The sequence below is a fragment of the Alligator mississippiensis genome, chromosome 1 (assembly GCF_030867095.1).
Source record: "Alligator mississippiensis isolate rAllMis1 chromosome 1, rAllMis1, whole genome shotgun sequence".
NCBI classification, from domain to species: domain Eukaryota; kingdom Metazoa; phylum Chordata; order Crocodylia; family Alligatoridae; genus Alligator; species Alligator mississippiensis.
In genome coordinates, this window is record NC_081824.1 from 172,664,368 (window position 1) to 172,680,156 (window position 15,789).

Genomic DNA, 15,789 nt, shown 5'->3' on the forward strand with positions numbered 1-15,789 from the left:
GGGACTGCAGTCCTTGTTACTTCGGTTTCAAACATTCAGTTTCCCTTTCCTTTTTCATCAAGGCATGGCTGGTGAATCTAAGGAAGTGGACTGCAACGCAGACCCAGAGGTGTGGAACAAGACCAGCCAGTGGCAGGAGCATTGCTAGATGTGTGTGATGAGTTAAGACCATGATTTAAATTATTGACTTTAGAAGGTATTACTGACTGAGCCTTCCTCATATTGGACTAATGGATCAATAAATAAAGATATCCTTTTCTGAATTGGGAGGACTATTTTAGGATCCATGCTGAAATTAGCTCTCAGCCTTTCAGGGCCTCAAATCAATCCACTTGGAATATTTTTGTGTGTTATAAGTAAAACAAACTTGTAAGGAGCAACTCAGAACCGTTTACTCTATTATCATTTCCTGTCTGTTCTCTTCCTAGTAGCATTCAGAAAAGCATGGATTAGCAAACCTGGATTTCTATTAAATTTTGGTGTGCAGTAGAAACACACACTAAGCACTATTCATTCCAAAGGAATGAACTTTATAGTGAAAGGCCTGACCTAATATCATGAGCCTCAGGAATTTCCAGTGTACTAAGAATTACTGGTATGTAAAAATATGGGTCTTGTAGATCCATGGATGGAAGCCAGTCTCCAGATTATATGGTTTATGTAACCACTAAAAACGGGAATGGCTGACACACACATTGTTTAGTTTAGAATCAGGAGCTATCTTATGGGGTTTTACCATTAAAAACCAGATGGAATAAAATCTGTCATTCATCCTTTGCGCAATTTTTTTTAAATTTTCCTGTGGCTTCCTTTGTTAAGTGAGCTATGAATTCTTGTTATACTATTTGGGTTAGTCTTGTATGTCAGTAGTCTCGTGACCCCTTAAGCCCTTGGAGAACAGTAGAGAAATAAATAAGATTGGGAGTGCTTTTGAAGTAAATTCTGAATTTTCTGTTGTTATAAATAATATTTTTACTATAAAAACTTGGACATTGTCCCTGAAGGAGCATAATGCCTGCATATTAAAAATGGGTTGTATGATGAAACCAGTAGTCATTTTTAAGGTTTCAGGCAGTTTTTTTGGTCTTTGTCTGAAGTCTTTCCCCTGTTATGGAATTTAGTTGTTCCTTGAAGATTATGTGATGTGTGTGAGTTCTCACAGGTTTGAAAGTGAACATCTTTTTCAGGAAAAAGTTGGTCAATATTTTATTAGAACTTACATATGCTCTATCCATCTGCTTGTGTGAATCTACATAACTAATAATTTAAATGTCAGACAGTAAATTCTTTTGACAGTAGCTCTTTTCATCTTGTATTCAGTCTTTATGTTTTATATAATATCAAGCAAGTCCTCCATGATTAATAAATTATACTGATAATAATAACAGGGAAAAAAAATTGAGTCAGTCAAGTAAAATATTGTGGCATGCCTTCTGAAGGTGATCACCAGAAACACTTAGCTCCAGTCCTTCAGAGTCTACACTAGCTTCCAGTGGCTTTCCAGGAGCAATTCAAGATGCTGGTTTTGAGTATAAGGCCCTGAATAGCCTAGGCCCTATGTAACTAAGTGACCACCTTCTTCCTTATGTCCCATTACTGCCATCATCCATGCCTTGATAACTTCAAGGCTAGACTACTGCCATGGCCTCTATGTGGGGCTGCCCTTTAAGACTGTCCAGAAGCTGCAGCAGGTAAAGAATGAGGTGACATAGCTACTGGGTGTATCTACACAAGACGCTTTACGACACAGTAAACTAACTCATTGTGCAGTAAAGCGTCACCATCTTCACATGTGCACCATTAACTGCGTAGTACATTAGTCTGCATATGGCAGAACACCTTTGGTGCCTGCCACTTTAAGGGCTTAGAGTAAGCAGCAGAGCAGCCTGCAGGTGGTAGCAGTCCCAATCAGGGGTCACATGGCCATCAGGAGGGCTTCCTGATTGGGAAGAGGGCACAGCTGTTATGGATAAGAGCAGGCCCTGAGCAACAGGGCTAGCACTTTTGCTGCAAGCAGCTGAAGGGGGAATATCACCCGGCTGGAGCTCCTGCTCACATAACATCTCGGAGGTACAGGGAAGGAACTATGGGGGATGGTAGCTAGTCCTGGGGCATGACCTAAAACTACACCCTGCTAGGGTAGGATGGTGTGGTGGAACTGCCTGTGGCGAGGTGGTCCCCAGGAAATGGCACACCAGTTGCCTCCCTAGTGAAAGGGTACCTTATAGGTTCAGCCCCCACAATCTGGTGGGTAACCCAGCAGGAGGGACAGGGAGGGGGCCAAGCACATCTATGAACACCTGAGTCTCATAGGGTGCAATACCCAGAGGCCCCAGTGAAGGGGAACCGAGTAATGGCCCCATTGAGGGGGCAGAAGAGTGCCTCAAGAGGGGCTAGAGGCAGAGTTCAGCTGTGTGTGGGGCAAAAGGCAGGCAGCCATGTAGATTAGGGTCTGTGTGAGGGTGGCTGAATGTGGGCTAGCCAGAGTGTGTGAGCAAAGAAGCCTGAAGGGCCATGTAAAGTAGGCCCAAGGGGGACCTGAAGGGCTGCGTGGACTAGGGTGGGAAGATTGAGGCCGAGGAGTGGGCAACGTGTTTGAGGCACTGAGAAGGGCAGAGTGTTAGAGGACCAGCAAGGGGCAGAATTTGGCCCGGCCATGGGCCAGAGTTGTCACCAACTTGGGGTGCCATCTGCAAGGCATGCGACACCGTATAGGGGAAGTTGGAGTAGTGTATAACACCCTTGGCATTGGGGCACTTAATGGACAGCCTCCCATATTTTTATATCAGTTTTAAAATGGCAAGACATGGCAGGCAAGACAGGGCACACTGCCCTAGACAAGTGGGCAGGCTGACATTGACCATATACTGCACAGTACATTAGTCTGTGCACCATTTACTGTGCAGTAAATACAGATAATTAACTGCAAAATAGATACTGTTCAGTAGCTCATGTGTAGATGCTGACCAGGACCAAATATGTGCACAGGGCCTGGAGACAGCTGCTACTGCAGCTGGCAGAGCTCTCCTGGACCCATGTGCATGGGGACCGGCCTGAGCTCCCTGCCAGCCTCCAGGCTAGCACTCTGGGGGAACCTGGAGCTTCTCCTGGCTGCTGCAGGAGGCCAAAGCAGGATAGGATTCGCCATGTACCAGTAAGCCATTATAGCATTAACAGCATGAGTAGATGCACCCACTGACAAGGATGGGTTGCCAGGAGCACTTCATTCCAGTGATTTAAAGTCTGCACTGGCATCCAAAAGCATTCTGGGCACAATTTAAGGTGCTGGTTTTGACCTATAGGGCTCTAAATGGTCTGAGCCCTAAGTACTTATTGGACTGCCTTCTCCCTTATGCCCAATCACAAACCCTAAGTTTAGCTGAGGGCAGCTACCCGCAATTACCATCAGTGCACCACATTTGCATGTTGAAATGCATGGGAAGTTGTTCTCTCCAGTTGTTCCTCAGCACTGGAACTTGTTCCCCTTGAAGCCCACCAAAGTCGGAGCCTGAACACCTCCTGGAAGTGTTGTAAGACTTTTTTATTTGGGCAGGCATTAAAGCAAGCAACTCTAAGCTGTGATATTGTTTAGGGAGTTTTGGTTTCATATTTTCTTAATATTTTACTTGTTTTTATAAGTTATTTTGTTCTTTTACTGTAAGCCACCCAGAGCTTTTCTTGGGAAGGACAGCATATACAATCTAATAAATGCATAAAATAAAATTGGCTCTTTCTGATATCATAAGAACTATATAAACTTCAGATAAATTGTACTGTTGCAGAAGGTGTCATACTGGAATCATAGAACTGATAAGCATGTTCAGAAGCTCTTCAGCTTGACCATCTTTTATAAAAACAAGAGATGAAAGTACAGAATCAGGCAGTCTTCCAACTTCAGTTTAAATGTTTGACAATTATTGCGTTTAAAAACAACTTGCAGTTGTACACCTCTTCATTTAAGTGAGTACTTAATATTTTTTATGCATTTATGACTCTAAAAGGATTTCCAATGTCAGTTTTTTAAAAATAAAAATTAAATGATTGCATCTGGACAAACTGTGTTCCAAATTAATTTGTAATGGCTTATCCATAAAAATTACCTGTCAGGTTTAACTTAATGAAAAAGAATACAAGGTGAAATAAGATGTATATAATGTGCTTGTATTATAATTGCAGTATCAACTTTGTCTTGTATATAATATCACCAATTTATATGAAAACAAAATTAAAAATCATAAGCCTATTTCTACAATCCTTGCACAACCAAAGCTCTCAGAAATAAAGATAAAATTTGGGTTTATTGAGATTTCTAAATCAAATCACATCAAAACGGGGGGGGGGAGGGTAGACTGGCCTATTGAATATCTGCACGGTTCCCCTATTGATTCAAGTTAGTCTGCTGTGCTCTGATACCCCATCATGTACTGCAGTTTTCTCTTCCCCTCCTCCCCTGCAGGGAGACACTCTGACACTTGGCCCACACTCAGCTGCTCCAGCACTGAGCAAATTCTTTCCCCAGGGCTTTCTCATGACCAAGGATGCTTAACTCCTCTCTCCAGCCTAGCCTTCAGCTGCAGGCTCCACAAACCAGACCCCAGCATCGATCCACCCACTAGTGGTCAATGATACCTTACTGATTATGAAGAATCCCTTGCAGTTAATGAATTTCTGAGCACTTTGAAGCAGGCAGAGGATGAGAATGTGGGTGCCATTGATGGCCTCCACACGATGCTCTCCTACAGGTTCACAAAGCAGATGAATCAGTTTGCCAGCACATTCTGGATTACCAGGCATACCTCCTGGATGGCTGCTCTAGCTGTGGACTTGTCCACACCAAAGTGGTTGGCGATGGAGTGAAGGATGTCAGGGGTGGCAAGCTTCCAGATGGTGATGGTGACCTGCCACTCTAGACTCAGGGGTCGGGCGATGCCATTGTCCTAGTGTTTGATGTCAGGGGCTGTAAAGGGTGCAGCTGTAGCAGAAGACAGAAGGTCTGGCCTTCAAGCCAAATTGGAACCCATGTGTGTGGCTGTGAAACCACATGACAGGAAGGCATGCGGTTTTGGTGCACATAAATCCAGTGCCTGAGACCAAGCAGTGAGTCTGGTCCTGAGTGCTGCAGGGAGAGGACCTCCTGGGGAGATGGCTGCAGGCACCCAAGCTACCCAAAAAAGCTGGAAGGCGAAAGACGAGGGGAAACATATGGCTGGCCGTCAGGCAGTGACCCAGAGTGGAGTGAATTTTAGTTGTGCAACAATTTGCTGGTATTTATCTTGAGATTAGGTTTCAGACAACCGGAAGACCAGGTTGTGGCAACAGAGGAGGACAAAGGTCATGGAGAGGTGCCTGGTGGAGCACCCTAGGACAGGCAGCCTAGCCTGGGGTCACGGAATCAGGAGGCTGAGGGGTAGCGCAGAGAAAACATCCCAGCCCAGGGTCAGGGACCCAGAGGGCTGAGGGCTGGGGTAGAGCTACAGCAGCAATGGTGAGGTCAGGGGCCCAAAAGCCTGGTGGTGCTAGGCCAAGGCCAGGAGGGCTAAAGTCTGGCGTAGGGGGCTGATGCCCAAGATGGACAAAAGCTAGACTAGGGCCAGGGGCCCCAGTGAGAAGTGAGAGCCATGCCAAAGGCCTGGCAAGCTGAGTGGATTGGTAGACAAACAGACCAGAGCACCCAGTGGATGAACTCTAAGTATCACTTAGAGCCCATAAATATAGCCCATATGTCACAGGTGGAGAGAGACTAAGGAAACCCCTGAGCTCATGGAGGGAGCCCCAGAGACAGAGGGCAGAGCGGAGGGAAAAGAAAAGGGAAAAAATAAATTACTCACCGCAGGATGCGAGGAGGAGCAGGGACAGCCGGAGAAGCCCACACATGGCCAGGTCGACGCCTCAAGTCACCTGCGGACGGCGGGTGACGTCATCGCTAATCACCGGCCAGCGGCGATAAAAGAGCTGACCACGGCGAGGAGCAGGGCGTGCATGTGGCTGCCGGGAGAAAGCCGGGTCAGTGGAGTCAGCTGGAGGCGTGGAATGCCGGAGCCGACCGCCGGCGTGCATAGCGGAGGAGTAAAAGAGCCCGGGGACGAACCGATGCCGGAGGACGACACAGCTGCGGTGGGCGAGCCGGGGAAGAGCTGGGTAAGAGCCTTGGCAACGCGGAGGGGCCAGCAGCCTGAAGAAGACCCAGAGAGAGGGCTGCAGTCCGGGGAAGACCCGGAAGGAAGGCGGTGGTCCAGGGAGGACCCGGAGAGAGGGCTACAAGCCAGGATAGACCTGGAGAGAGGGCTGCAAGCCAGGATAAACCCAGAGAGAGGGCTACAAACCAGGGAAGACCTGGAGAGAGGGTTGCTCCAGGGGACACGGGACAAAGAGTGGCGAGTAGCTGGCACGGGAAGAGAGGGCTAGCATACCAAGTTACGAGCGGCGACCCCGTTGACACGCAGAGGGGCGACGGGGCTACGGACCCCACCAGGGGGTTTAACAGCAGCAGAGTCATGCCTCACATGAGGCGCAGTGAGCCGTAGTTAAGTTTGAAAGAGGTTTTGTTTCTTTTGTGTTACCCCGGGTCAGAAGGGGCTGAGGCATCAATAGGGAGATTGAGCGAAGAGTAAGCTCATTAGTGGCGTGCCTGAGGGAGTACGCAAGCACCAACAGAAATACCCAAGGTCCGCCGGGCAGGGTAAGGGCAAGGTGTAGGGGAGGAGGAGCCTCACAGAAGACACCTACGGCGCAGGTAGCTGAAGAGGGTAATCGCACTACACGAAGCCCCACCCACTGAGAGATCAAAGTCGTGGCAGGCGAGAAAGGGGCAGGCTGCAGCGCGCGGAAAGACCTCCCTGAAGGCTACCGGCGACGGCAAGCCAGATATCAGCAAACCCTCGGAGCAAGGAGGCCCGAGGTAGGATGTTTGAGGTCCGGCGGTTACACCATAAGGCAACTGGTGTCCTGAGACACTGATAGTGATAGGGGGCCACAGCTTGATGCTTGAGAGGCAAGACTGGGGCTAGCCAGGTAGGGGAAATACTAGCTGGCAAGGTGAACTGAGACTTTCTCTGGGACCCTGGGGCAGCCTCTCTAAATACTATGAAAGTTCCATCAAGGCATGGCAGGTGAGGTAAAAATGGGAGGGAACTCTGAGGTGCCAGAGTGAGGCATGAATCTCTTAGCTCTTGGCTTGGATGGGGGGTATCATGGCTGTCCTTTGGGACCAGGTCCTGCTACAGGGGCCATCTGGGCAATGATGTACAAGAAGATGGCCCAGCGCATCTGGAAGTTCCCCAGCTACTGCTCATTGTCCCAAGTGCCCAGGATGATCAGCTTCCACCAGCTGCCGCTGGTACTGCAGGCCCAGAACAACAGTCAACAGTTTGGAGGTAGTGCCAGAGTAGCCCAGAGGACATGGTGTCCAGGATAGCCTTGTCTTTATCATCCACATGAAAGTCCTCAGCTAAGTCCAAGAAGTTTGGTGGCCACAGGGTGAGGTAAGTGGCCCCACATAGGTTACCTGGCTCCTGGGTTGTGGGCATGAAGGCATGCGCCACTGTGATCATCTGCTAAGCCATCTCCAGATGGGCATGTGAAATGTCTGACAGCCTCCAGCAAATGTCTTGCAGAATGACAAGAACGCACCAAGGTTCCTGGTTCCCTGGTCTTGGGCACATGTGGCAGGGTTCCATAGCAGGATACAAGCAGAGAGACTAACACATATGCAATTGTCATGATACGGCCTCCCCAGAGATGGCCGTGATGTCCCTAGGGCACCGTGACCGTGCCGGGTCCAGCCTATGGTCACCTACTAATCTCGCCTGCCACATCTTCCTGATTCGAGCTGCTGTTCTGTCACAGCCCTGACAGGCTCTTCTAAACCCTGTGGGTTGCTGGACCCCTTATTGGGTCCCACACTCAAGAGGTGCCTTACGATACCCCCAAGCCTTATGGGCTAGATGCATGGCTCCAAAACCTCCCCTTTACCACGCCCCATGCCTTGCAGGTGGCAATTAAATGTTGTCCCTTTTTATGATGCCTCCATCTAGCTCAGCCTCCTGTCATTGCACCCTCTGGCGCTGGGGTCTCCACAGCCCTGTCGCTGCGCCCTCTCAGGCGCTGGGCTCTCCACACAGTAGTGTGACCCAATGAGGCCTCCTCCTCCCCAATAGCCTCAGCCTGGTCCACTGGTTTAAATAACAACAGAAAACACAAGCCCCTGGGCTACAACACACAATAACATAGGGTCCACACTCTGTCCCTTTTAAGAAGGCACGCTTCTCTCTCAGTCTAATGGGCCTCCACCCCACCAGCACTTATGAACTCCTATAGTCCCTACCAGCAGCAGAACATGCAGTCAAACACCTCCAAGTAGCTTCCTTTATGAGAGCTCCTTCCCCGTTAGCTGCTGACAGAGAACTAACCCTCTAGCCCCAGCCCTGGGGTTTATGTGCGCCCAGGGTTCTGCCTGGCTCCTAGCGCCCTCTCTCTAGGCAGTTTCTGCCCTTAAGGAGCAGGCGCACCTTAGTGCCCTGTGACAGCAATTAACAAGAGAGAGCACTCACTCCAGAAGCCTTTGGGCAGGGCAGGGCAGGGCAGGGCAGGGCAGGGCAGGGCAGGGCAGGGCAGGAGGAAGGGGTCACTGTGAGGAGGAGCTCCCTTGGAGAGGTGGGGCATGGTTCTTCATGGTGCCCAGCCAATCAGGGCTGGCCCAGATGCTCAGTTGTGCTCGGCAATGTCCAGCAGTCCAGGGAGCCCACAGGGCATGCTAGGATGTGTGCACAACAGCCCCCGATCTGCAGGCCATTGCCAGAGTAGGCTGCCTGCACACCTCCACAGCGAATGCCTGCACACAGCTCTACAGACTGATCTACACTTTAGGTTGCTCAAACTAAACCATATAACTTAAACCATTTCTTACCCACTCTTTGTAAATGCTTGTACACTGGAGTAGCTTCTATTTACCCTGAAGAAAATTCAGATTTTTTCTATTTCTAGAGATATGCCAGTGGCTTTAAAAGATGGAAAAAGAATGGCCACACATCCTCAAAAACAAATATTCTCTATTTTCACTTAATTATATTTTAATGTACCGCAAATGCATACATAGCAAATACATGCTTATGGTTGCCAGTAATTATTTTTCTACTCAATAATTGTGGCCATATGTAGAAAATACTCTTTTGATTAACAGACTCCAATTAAATGATTACTCAATACTAGACTGAAAATTCTGTAAACCATAAAATACAGCTGGATGGAAAGGATCTCACCTTCAGAAGAACATTTGCCTGGACTTCTGGCTTCAAAATCCAGCTCTAATCATGTATATGTGGGTCTGTGGGGGAATTTATTTTTTCTGTTTGCATAAATGTTTACATTACCAGCAAAAAAGGCAATTTTCAGAGACAGCAAACTATATATTTGAACACAACTCATAGAGAAATAGCTGACATTTTAATGTAGTTCTACTAGGCAAGAAAGGCTGGAAATGTTTTTGTAGCCATGCAAGTCTTGCCGCCTTTTTCTGTAACAGAATTAGGAAAATAATATTCTGCTAAATTATCTTCTATCCAATGTCCAGAAGTTAAAATTATTGATTTCTGAAGAACCAAATTTTATGGGGCTGACCTACATGGTAGTGGGTGGAAGATTAGGAACTGGGAATGGGAAAATGTCTGAAACCAGTGGGTAGGTTGGGAGGGTTGGAGTAGTACAGCCTGCTTGTTGATGCTACTTCAGATGCTACTCTGCACTGTTACCTTAGGATTGTCACTGGCTCCATACATCTATCCCACAAACACTCTCCTAGTATCAGTATATTCAGAATCAGTTAGCAGTTCACCTATCAAGTAATAAGCAGGCAAGTAATTAGTGCCATGTTAAATTGTAGAAACCATGTTTCTCCCTACCTTCCTTTTTATAAGATATTTGTTTCCATTCAATAATAATTTTTTCATCCTCTTACCAAAGACATATTTCCTTTTGTTGGCTCTAGTTTTGCTTTCATGAGAATAAATTGTCCAGATATAGCTGAATGCTACTTTGTGTTTTTATACCAATTTATATCAGAGTGAATTTGTCTTACTATCACCAAAGATTACTCTATTACTTTATTCATATTCATTGAATTCTGCCTTCACATTTAGTTTTTCAACTACTACCAGTGAGTCAAATGTGTACTTTCCAAGGTGTATATTTCTTATGTTTAACTGAATAGTTTTGTACGTCATCATGCTGTGGTAATTCATTGTGTTGAATTGATAAGCAGCATAATGTCATGATTAGTATATGGCTTCTAAAGTCAATCCCATTTTACAAAATTGTTCACCTTCTTAAGCATTTAATGATGATACTTTCAAAACAATTTGCATATTTTATCATCTTATCTAGTTTTGTTGCTTTCTATTCCATCATGATATTTTTCTTCATCTCTTGTTTTTACTTTCATTGATTGATTATATTTGCCCAAATGGAGAGACTGTCACTTAAACCCCAGAGTAAGGGCTAACACAGGAATTAATTGGTGTGTATCATTTGATGTGATCATTCTCAAATTTGATACCTATCATTTTTAAATGCTGAATTTCCTCTTTTAATGCATATTTTCTATTATACTTGAGAACATTTTTTCCTAGAATTTCCTCCCTCTCTATGGTCCCTCCTACATGTTATATCTGTGCTGTGATTAACACGTATGTTACTACTCTCCTGTCCCCTATGGGAACAACTGTGAAAACACAAATGACTGCCATCTTGTTAAAAAAAAAGCCTTTGTATATTTGAGGGCCCTTATCAAATTCCTCTCAGTTTTCTCTTCTCTAGGCTAGTTCTTCAGATCTTTCTTTATATGCTGTATTTTCTAGACCTACAATATTTTTTTGTTTCCTTCTGGAATCTTTTTAATTTGTCCAACTTTTTTTTGCAGTGGTGCAAAATCTGAACATGCTAGTTCAGCTGAGGCTTCACTACTCTTGAATAGAATGGAAAAATCATTTGCCATAACTTGTTTATGACACTCCTGTTAAATACATCCCAGTATCCCAGAAGATACTAATTCTATATACTCTTTAATCTTGGCATAAATTAACATGCTTTGTCTTCAGATCTTATAGAAAGGGATTTGCTAAACTGCTGAATACAGGGTCTTTCCATAAGCATACATAATCCCTTACTTACTCAGATCATGCAAATGTTAATAGTGTATTGGTATTTCATCAGTGGAATTCTGCTTTGATCATTATCTATCCTGAAAAAGATTATTCTGTGTTTTTGAATTCCCTCTTGGCCTTTCCATCTCCTATTGTTTCACAAGGTTCTGAACTTGAAACGCAATTACCCATGAAGGAAAAGGCACCAACTGAAAAAGCAGGAATTTTATTTTTACTAGCTTAGAAGCAATAATGTTCTGTTTCATCTGTTGTCTCCTCCACATATGCACATAAAGCAAACAGTAAAAGTCTGTGACAAGAAAGAATTGCAACTACTTCATATCCCTTTCTTACAATGACCCTACTGGACTTCTTCCCCTTAATATTAGTCTTGTAGACCCCGCCTTCAATAATGCCTCCACTATTTGTAATGACCACACATACAACAATGAAAACTTTTCAAAGTGTTAAAGAAAATTAAAAAAAAAAACTATTTGAGTCCAATAAAGCTAAGGTCAGTACCATACAATTTCAAAGGAAAACAGGGCAATAGGGCATCTGAAAGTGATTACTTTTTTGTCCCCAATGATTCTTTGAAGTTTTGTTACTCACGGTAAGTCCTCCAATCTGGAGGCTTCATGTCTTGGGTCCAAAAGATCATAACCACACTCATTGTAGATTTCCAAGTAGGAAACATGGGTTGTGTACACTTTGCTGCTGTCCTGAATAGGAAAGGAAATAAAAAAGAGCTATAAATAGCAAGCCAAGTCTCAGGGCAGATGGACAAATTTATCACTATAGCTTCCATGTTGCCTCGTCACCCTGTTTCTCATTCTTTTTCTGGATATGTTTTACATTTTCAATTCGTGACACTTTTAAGTTCGTCTGTTACCATATGCATGAAGGCTTTAAAAAAAAAAAGGGACCTACGTCCATCATTAGAAGCAAGTTTAGTCTATTATTTTTTTTTATTGGTGCCATAATCTGTATACACTTAGAATGTGGCTGCTTGGTTGCAGAATTGTGTAACGTACTATTTTTCACTTCTATGACAAAGACCCATGTTACCAAAGAGGTAAACCCTCATATTATGGATAAAAAGACTATCCTTAAATAACAACATAAAGATTTACTTCATTTAGAAACTCCAGTGACACATTGTTTTCCATGTTCTTTATCAAAATATATAACCATGACGTATGCTGTCAACTATCCTCTGTAGCCCTTCTGTATTCTATACTTTCAGAATGTAACATAACCCAACTGGTTCCTGCAGACAGGATTCTCTCCTCCCCAGAAGTCAAAACCAAACAAAGTAAAACTCAAAATACTGAGCTACAGTTTACAAAATGTGAGTGAATGAATTTATTTCATTGGATAAAGCAACTGTAAGAGCAACCACATCATGCCTGTAGTGAGAGTTTCCTACTCAAATCTGCTAACTTTATTTTATAAGGCTATTTTGAGAAAAGAGCTGTTTATTTTTTTACTGAATAACATTATCTAATATGACATTTTAATTGATTGTGACAGATTAGTATTTCGTGGAATATGAAATATTCCCTGTTTTGAAAGACATACTGTGGTAAATGAGAAAAAAAATCTGTATCACGAAACTGTGGAAATTGTAGAGGAAATTTCTGAACAGGACAAGGAGATGTATTGGACTGCGATTCTCCTAACTCTTAGTTGTAGCCAGTTGTGCTTCCTTGAACCTGAGCTGACTGGTCCAATTTAAGTTACAGGTGTGCAGGAATAGATCCATCTTACATCACTGGTATGACTCCTCTATATAAGTTTGCTACACTGCACTAAATGAGGAGGGCAATCTAATAATTGATTATATGGGGGAAGGCTGAAGTAATGAATGGCTTTTTTCACTTCAGTCCTTACAAATAAGGTCAGCTAGCAGATAGTGAGCACCTTTAGCAGCAAAGAGAGAAGAGAAGATAACCAGCTCAGAGTAGGGAAAAAATAAGTTAGAGATTACTTAGTCAAGCTGAATGTTTTCAAATCAGCAGGGTCAAATGAGATTCACCTGGAGTACACCTGGAATTGAATAAGCCAATTGCAGAGCCATTAGCTATTATCTTAGAGAAGGTAAGGCAACCTCCATATAAAGGGAAAAGGACAACTATAGTTCCCATCTTTAAAAAAGGAAAAAGGAGGACTGAGGAAATTAAAGACCAGTCAAGTCTATCCTTGATACCTGGTAAGATTACAGAATGTATGATCAAATACCTGGAGATGGATCAGAAACAGCCAATATGGGTTTGTTGAGAGCAAGTCATGGTTGACCAACCCAATTTCTTTCTATAACAAGGTGATGGGCTTTGATAGGGGGAATGCAGTGGATATGATATTCCTTAACTTTAGTAAGGCTTTCAGTAGGGCTGTGCAAAGCTTTGGTCACTGATTCAATTCGGCAGAGATTTGGCCCGATTCGGTGGCCGAATCTCTGAATCTGAATCAAATCAGGAGACCTATTAATCTCTCTGAATCGAATCGGAACCCTCCAAATTGATTTGAAGAGATTCAGAAAGATTTGATGATTCGGACATAGACACAGCTTTAAATGTTTCTTCTATATAGCTCAAGATAGTAGGTGGCTTATGAATGCTGAGGCAGATGGAGCATGCCACAGGAGCACGGTGGGGTCCCCAGTGTGCTCGGCAGCAGACCCGGAAGTGGACCAGAAGCACATCCGGTCCACTTCTGGGTCCACCAGGGAATGCATAGGGGTGCCCCTCCCCCCCCACCTCCTGGCTCAGCGACTAGTGCCTCCTAGGTCTGAAGGGACACCCCGGGGTCCCCCTGCAGCCAATCACTGAGCAGTAGAATCATTTCACTTGATTTGCTAGTGACAAATCCTGTTAATATATAGCCCAGTATGCTTGTAGCTCTTTTTTGCAACAAAAGCATAATCAGCTAACCCCCACTATTAGATCCTAAGAAAATATGGATGAAACAGTTACCATCACAAAAGGAGCATCTATGCTTTCTCTGCACCCTGGATGGTAACTGGATATCTGCTGGCTGTAGGATCACAGACCTAGGTTTATATATAAATTCAATGGCCAAAACCAACACACAGATTTTGTATAGGTGCAGCAACCACTTATGCAGCACACAGAACTGCTCTTCTTATCTGCCTGGCTATAATCACGTGGCATTTCCTTTTCAATGGACAAACCTTGAACATTTACACAAGTTTTGTGTAGGAAGAAGTGAATTTCTCATTGCTAGTGAAATCCTCCACTATAAATAGGGACCTACTTAATTTGTGGCCAGACAAAGGAATTTTCACATCTTGGTCACAGCATGAAGAGCTGATTTCATGGGCATTTCCCAGAGGCACCACCCCTTGCCACTGACTGCCAGAGAGACCCTGAGGGGAAGAAAGGACAATGAGGCAGCTGCCATCTTGGCTTTGGCTGCCTTTCATATGGTCCAGCCTCTCGCCACTGATTGGTAGAGAGACTCCAGGGCCAAGGAGGGACAAGGGGGTGGCCACCACCTTGGCTGCTGGGTGCCCTTCGTGCCACCCGATGCCATCACCAACTGGGGCCCTCCCTTCCTAGGCAGGCTGCAAGGCAGCAAGGAATTCCAGCTCCCACTGGAGAGCCAACATTTTATTTTAATAAGTTTTTAAAATTGATTTCACAGACAATTGTGCATTTTGCGGTTTCCACAAAATCATAAATTAAGTAGGTCCCTAACTATAAAATGTACTGTATGCCTGTCTAGAAAGTCCACATATTTTATTTAATTGCCTGCCTAGAACTAACTGTGTTACCAATGTATCTTTTTAAATGAAAAAAGCCAGGCACTGCTAAACATTTATTTGCATGGCTCTATGTCTCAAAAGGAGCTTTGTGCAATTATATATAATAATAGAAGCTGTTTCATTTCCACCATCCCATCCACCAAAAATACTCTTCTTTCAAAGACACTTCACTCTATTCTGACTATACCTTATAAAGCAAAAGGGAAGTTACAATTCACCAAAAGCATAGTGAAGTAATAACAACAAGCATATTTGTATAATACATCTTAGGATTTTAAATGCAATTTTTAAAAATAAACCAGTGCATTCATGTTGCATGGGGAACCAGGCATTGGGCTGCTGGTGCTGGTCTCCCCATGTAAGAGGAGCTCTAACACAACATGTGCTGTCCATAGCAGCAGCAGACAGGGTTCATACAACTCCCAGTGCATAGGGAGCCCAGCACCAGGCTGTCTCAAACCAGTGCTGAGCTCCCCATGCTCCAAGCCATTTGTCAGCTGGGGCAGGGGATCAGTTTGGTTCCCAGCCCCAGTTGACAATCAGCTGACTGGTTTCATTTTGCTGGTGCTCCCCCTGCACCAGCAAGCAAGGTACAACTGGGATCTAATTCCTGATTCCAAAAATATTTTTTTAAATAACAAAAATATTTTTTAAAAGAAATTAATGAATGTTGTAATACATTTTTGATCTTCAGAATATAATTTGGTATTTTTCTGGTTCAGAGATGGCAAAATCCCTTGCTGAAAGGAGTAATTCCAGGGGGCAAGGGGAGGGGCTTCTGGTGGCAAAGGTCAGGTGTTAGGTGGTGGGACTTCTGATCTCAGGATGGTGATCGGGGGTGGGGTCCCTGTCAAGGGGCGGGGCTAC

At 44.6% G+C, this 15,789-nt stretch overlaps 1 protein-coding gene across 3 annotated transcripts in view; it reads right to left on the reverse strand.

Moving 5' to 3' along the window:
* The window catches only part of KIF6 (kinesin family member 6), a 436,353-nt gene that overhangs the window by 352,781 nt on the left and 67,783 nt on the right, over positions 1-15,789 (reverse strand). For all 3 annotated transcript variants that reach the window (XM_019483065.2, XM_059717038.1, XM_059717041.1), the window contains exon 5: positions 11,748-11,857. In XM_019483065.2, coding sequence (XP_019338610.1) covers positions 11,748-11,857 — 110 coding nt within the window. The remainder of the gene's footprint in view (positions 1-11,747; positions 11,858-15,789) is intronic.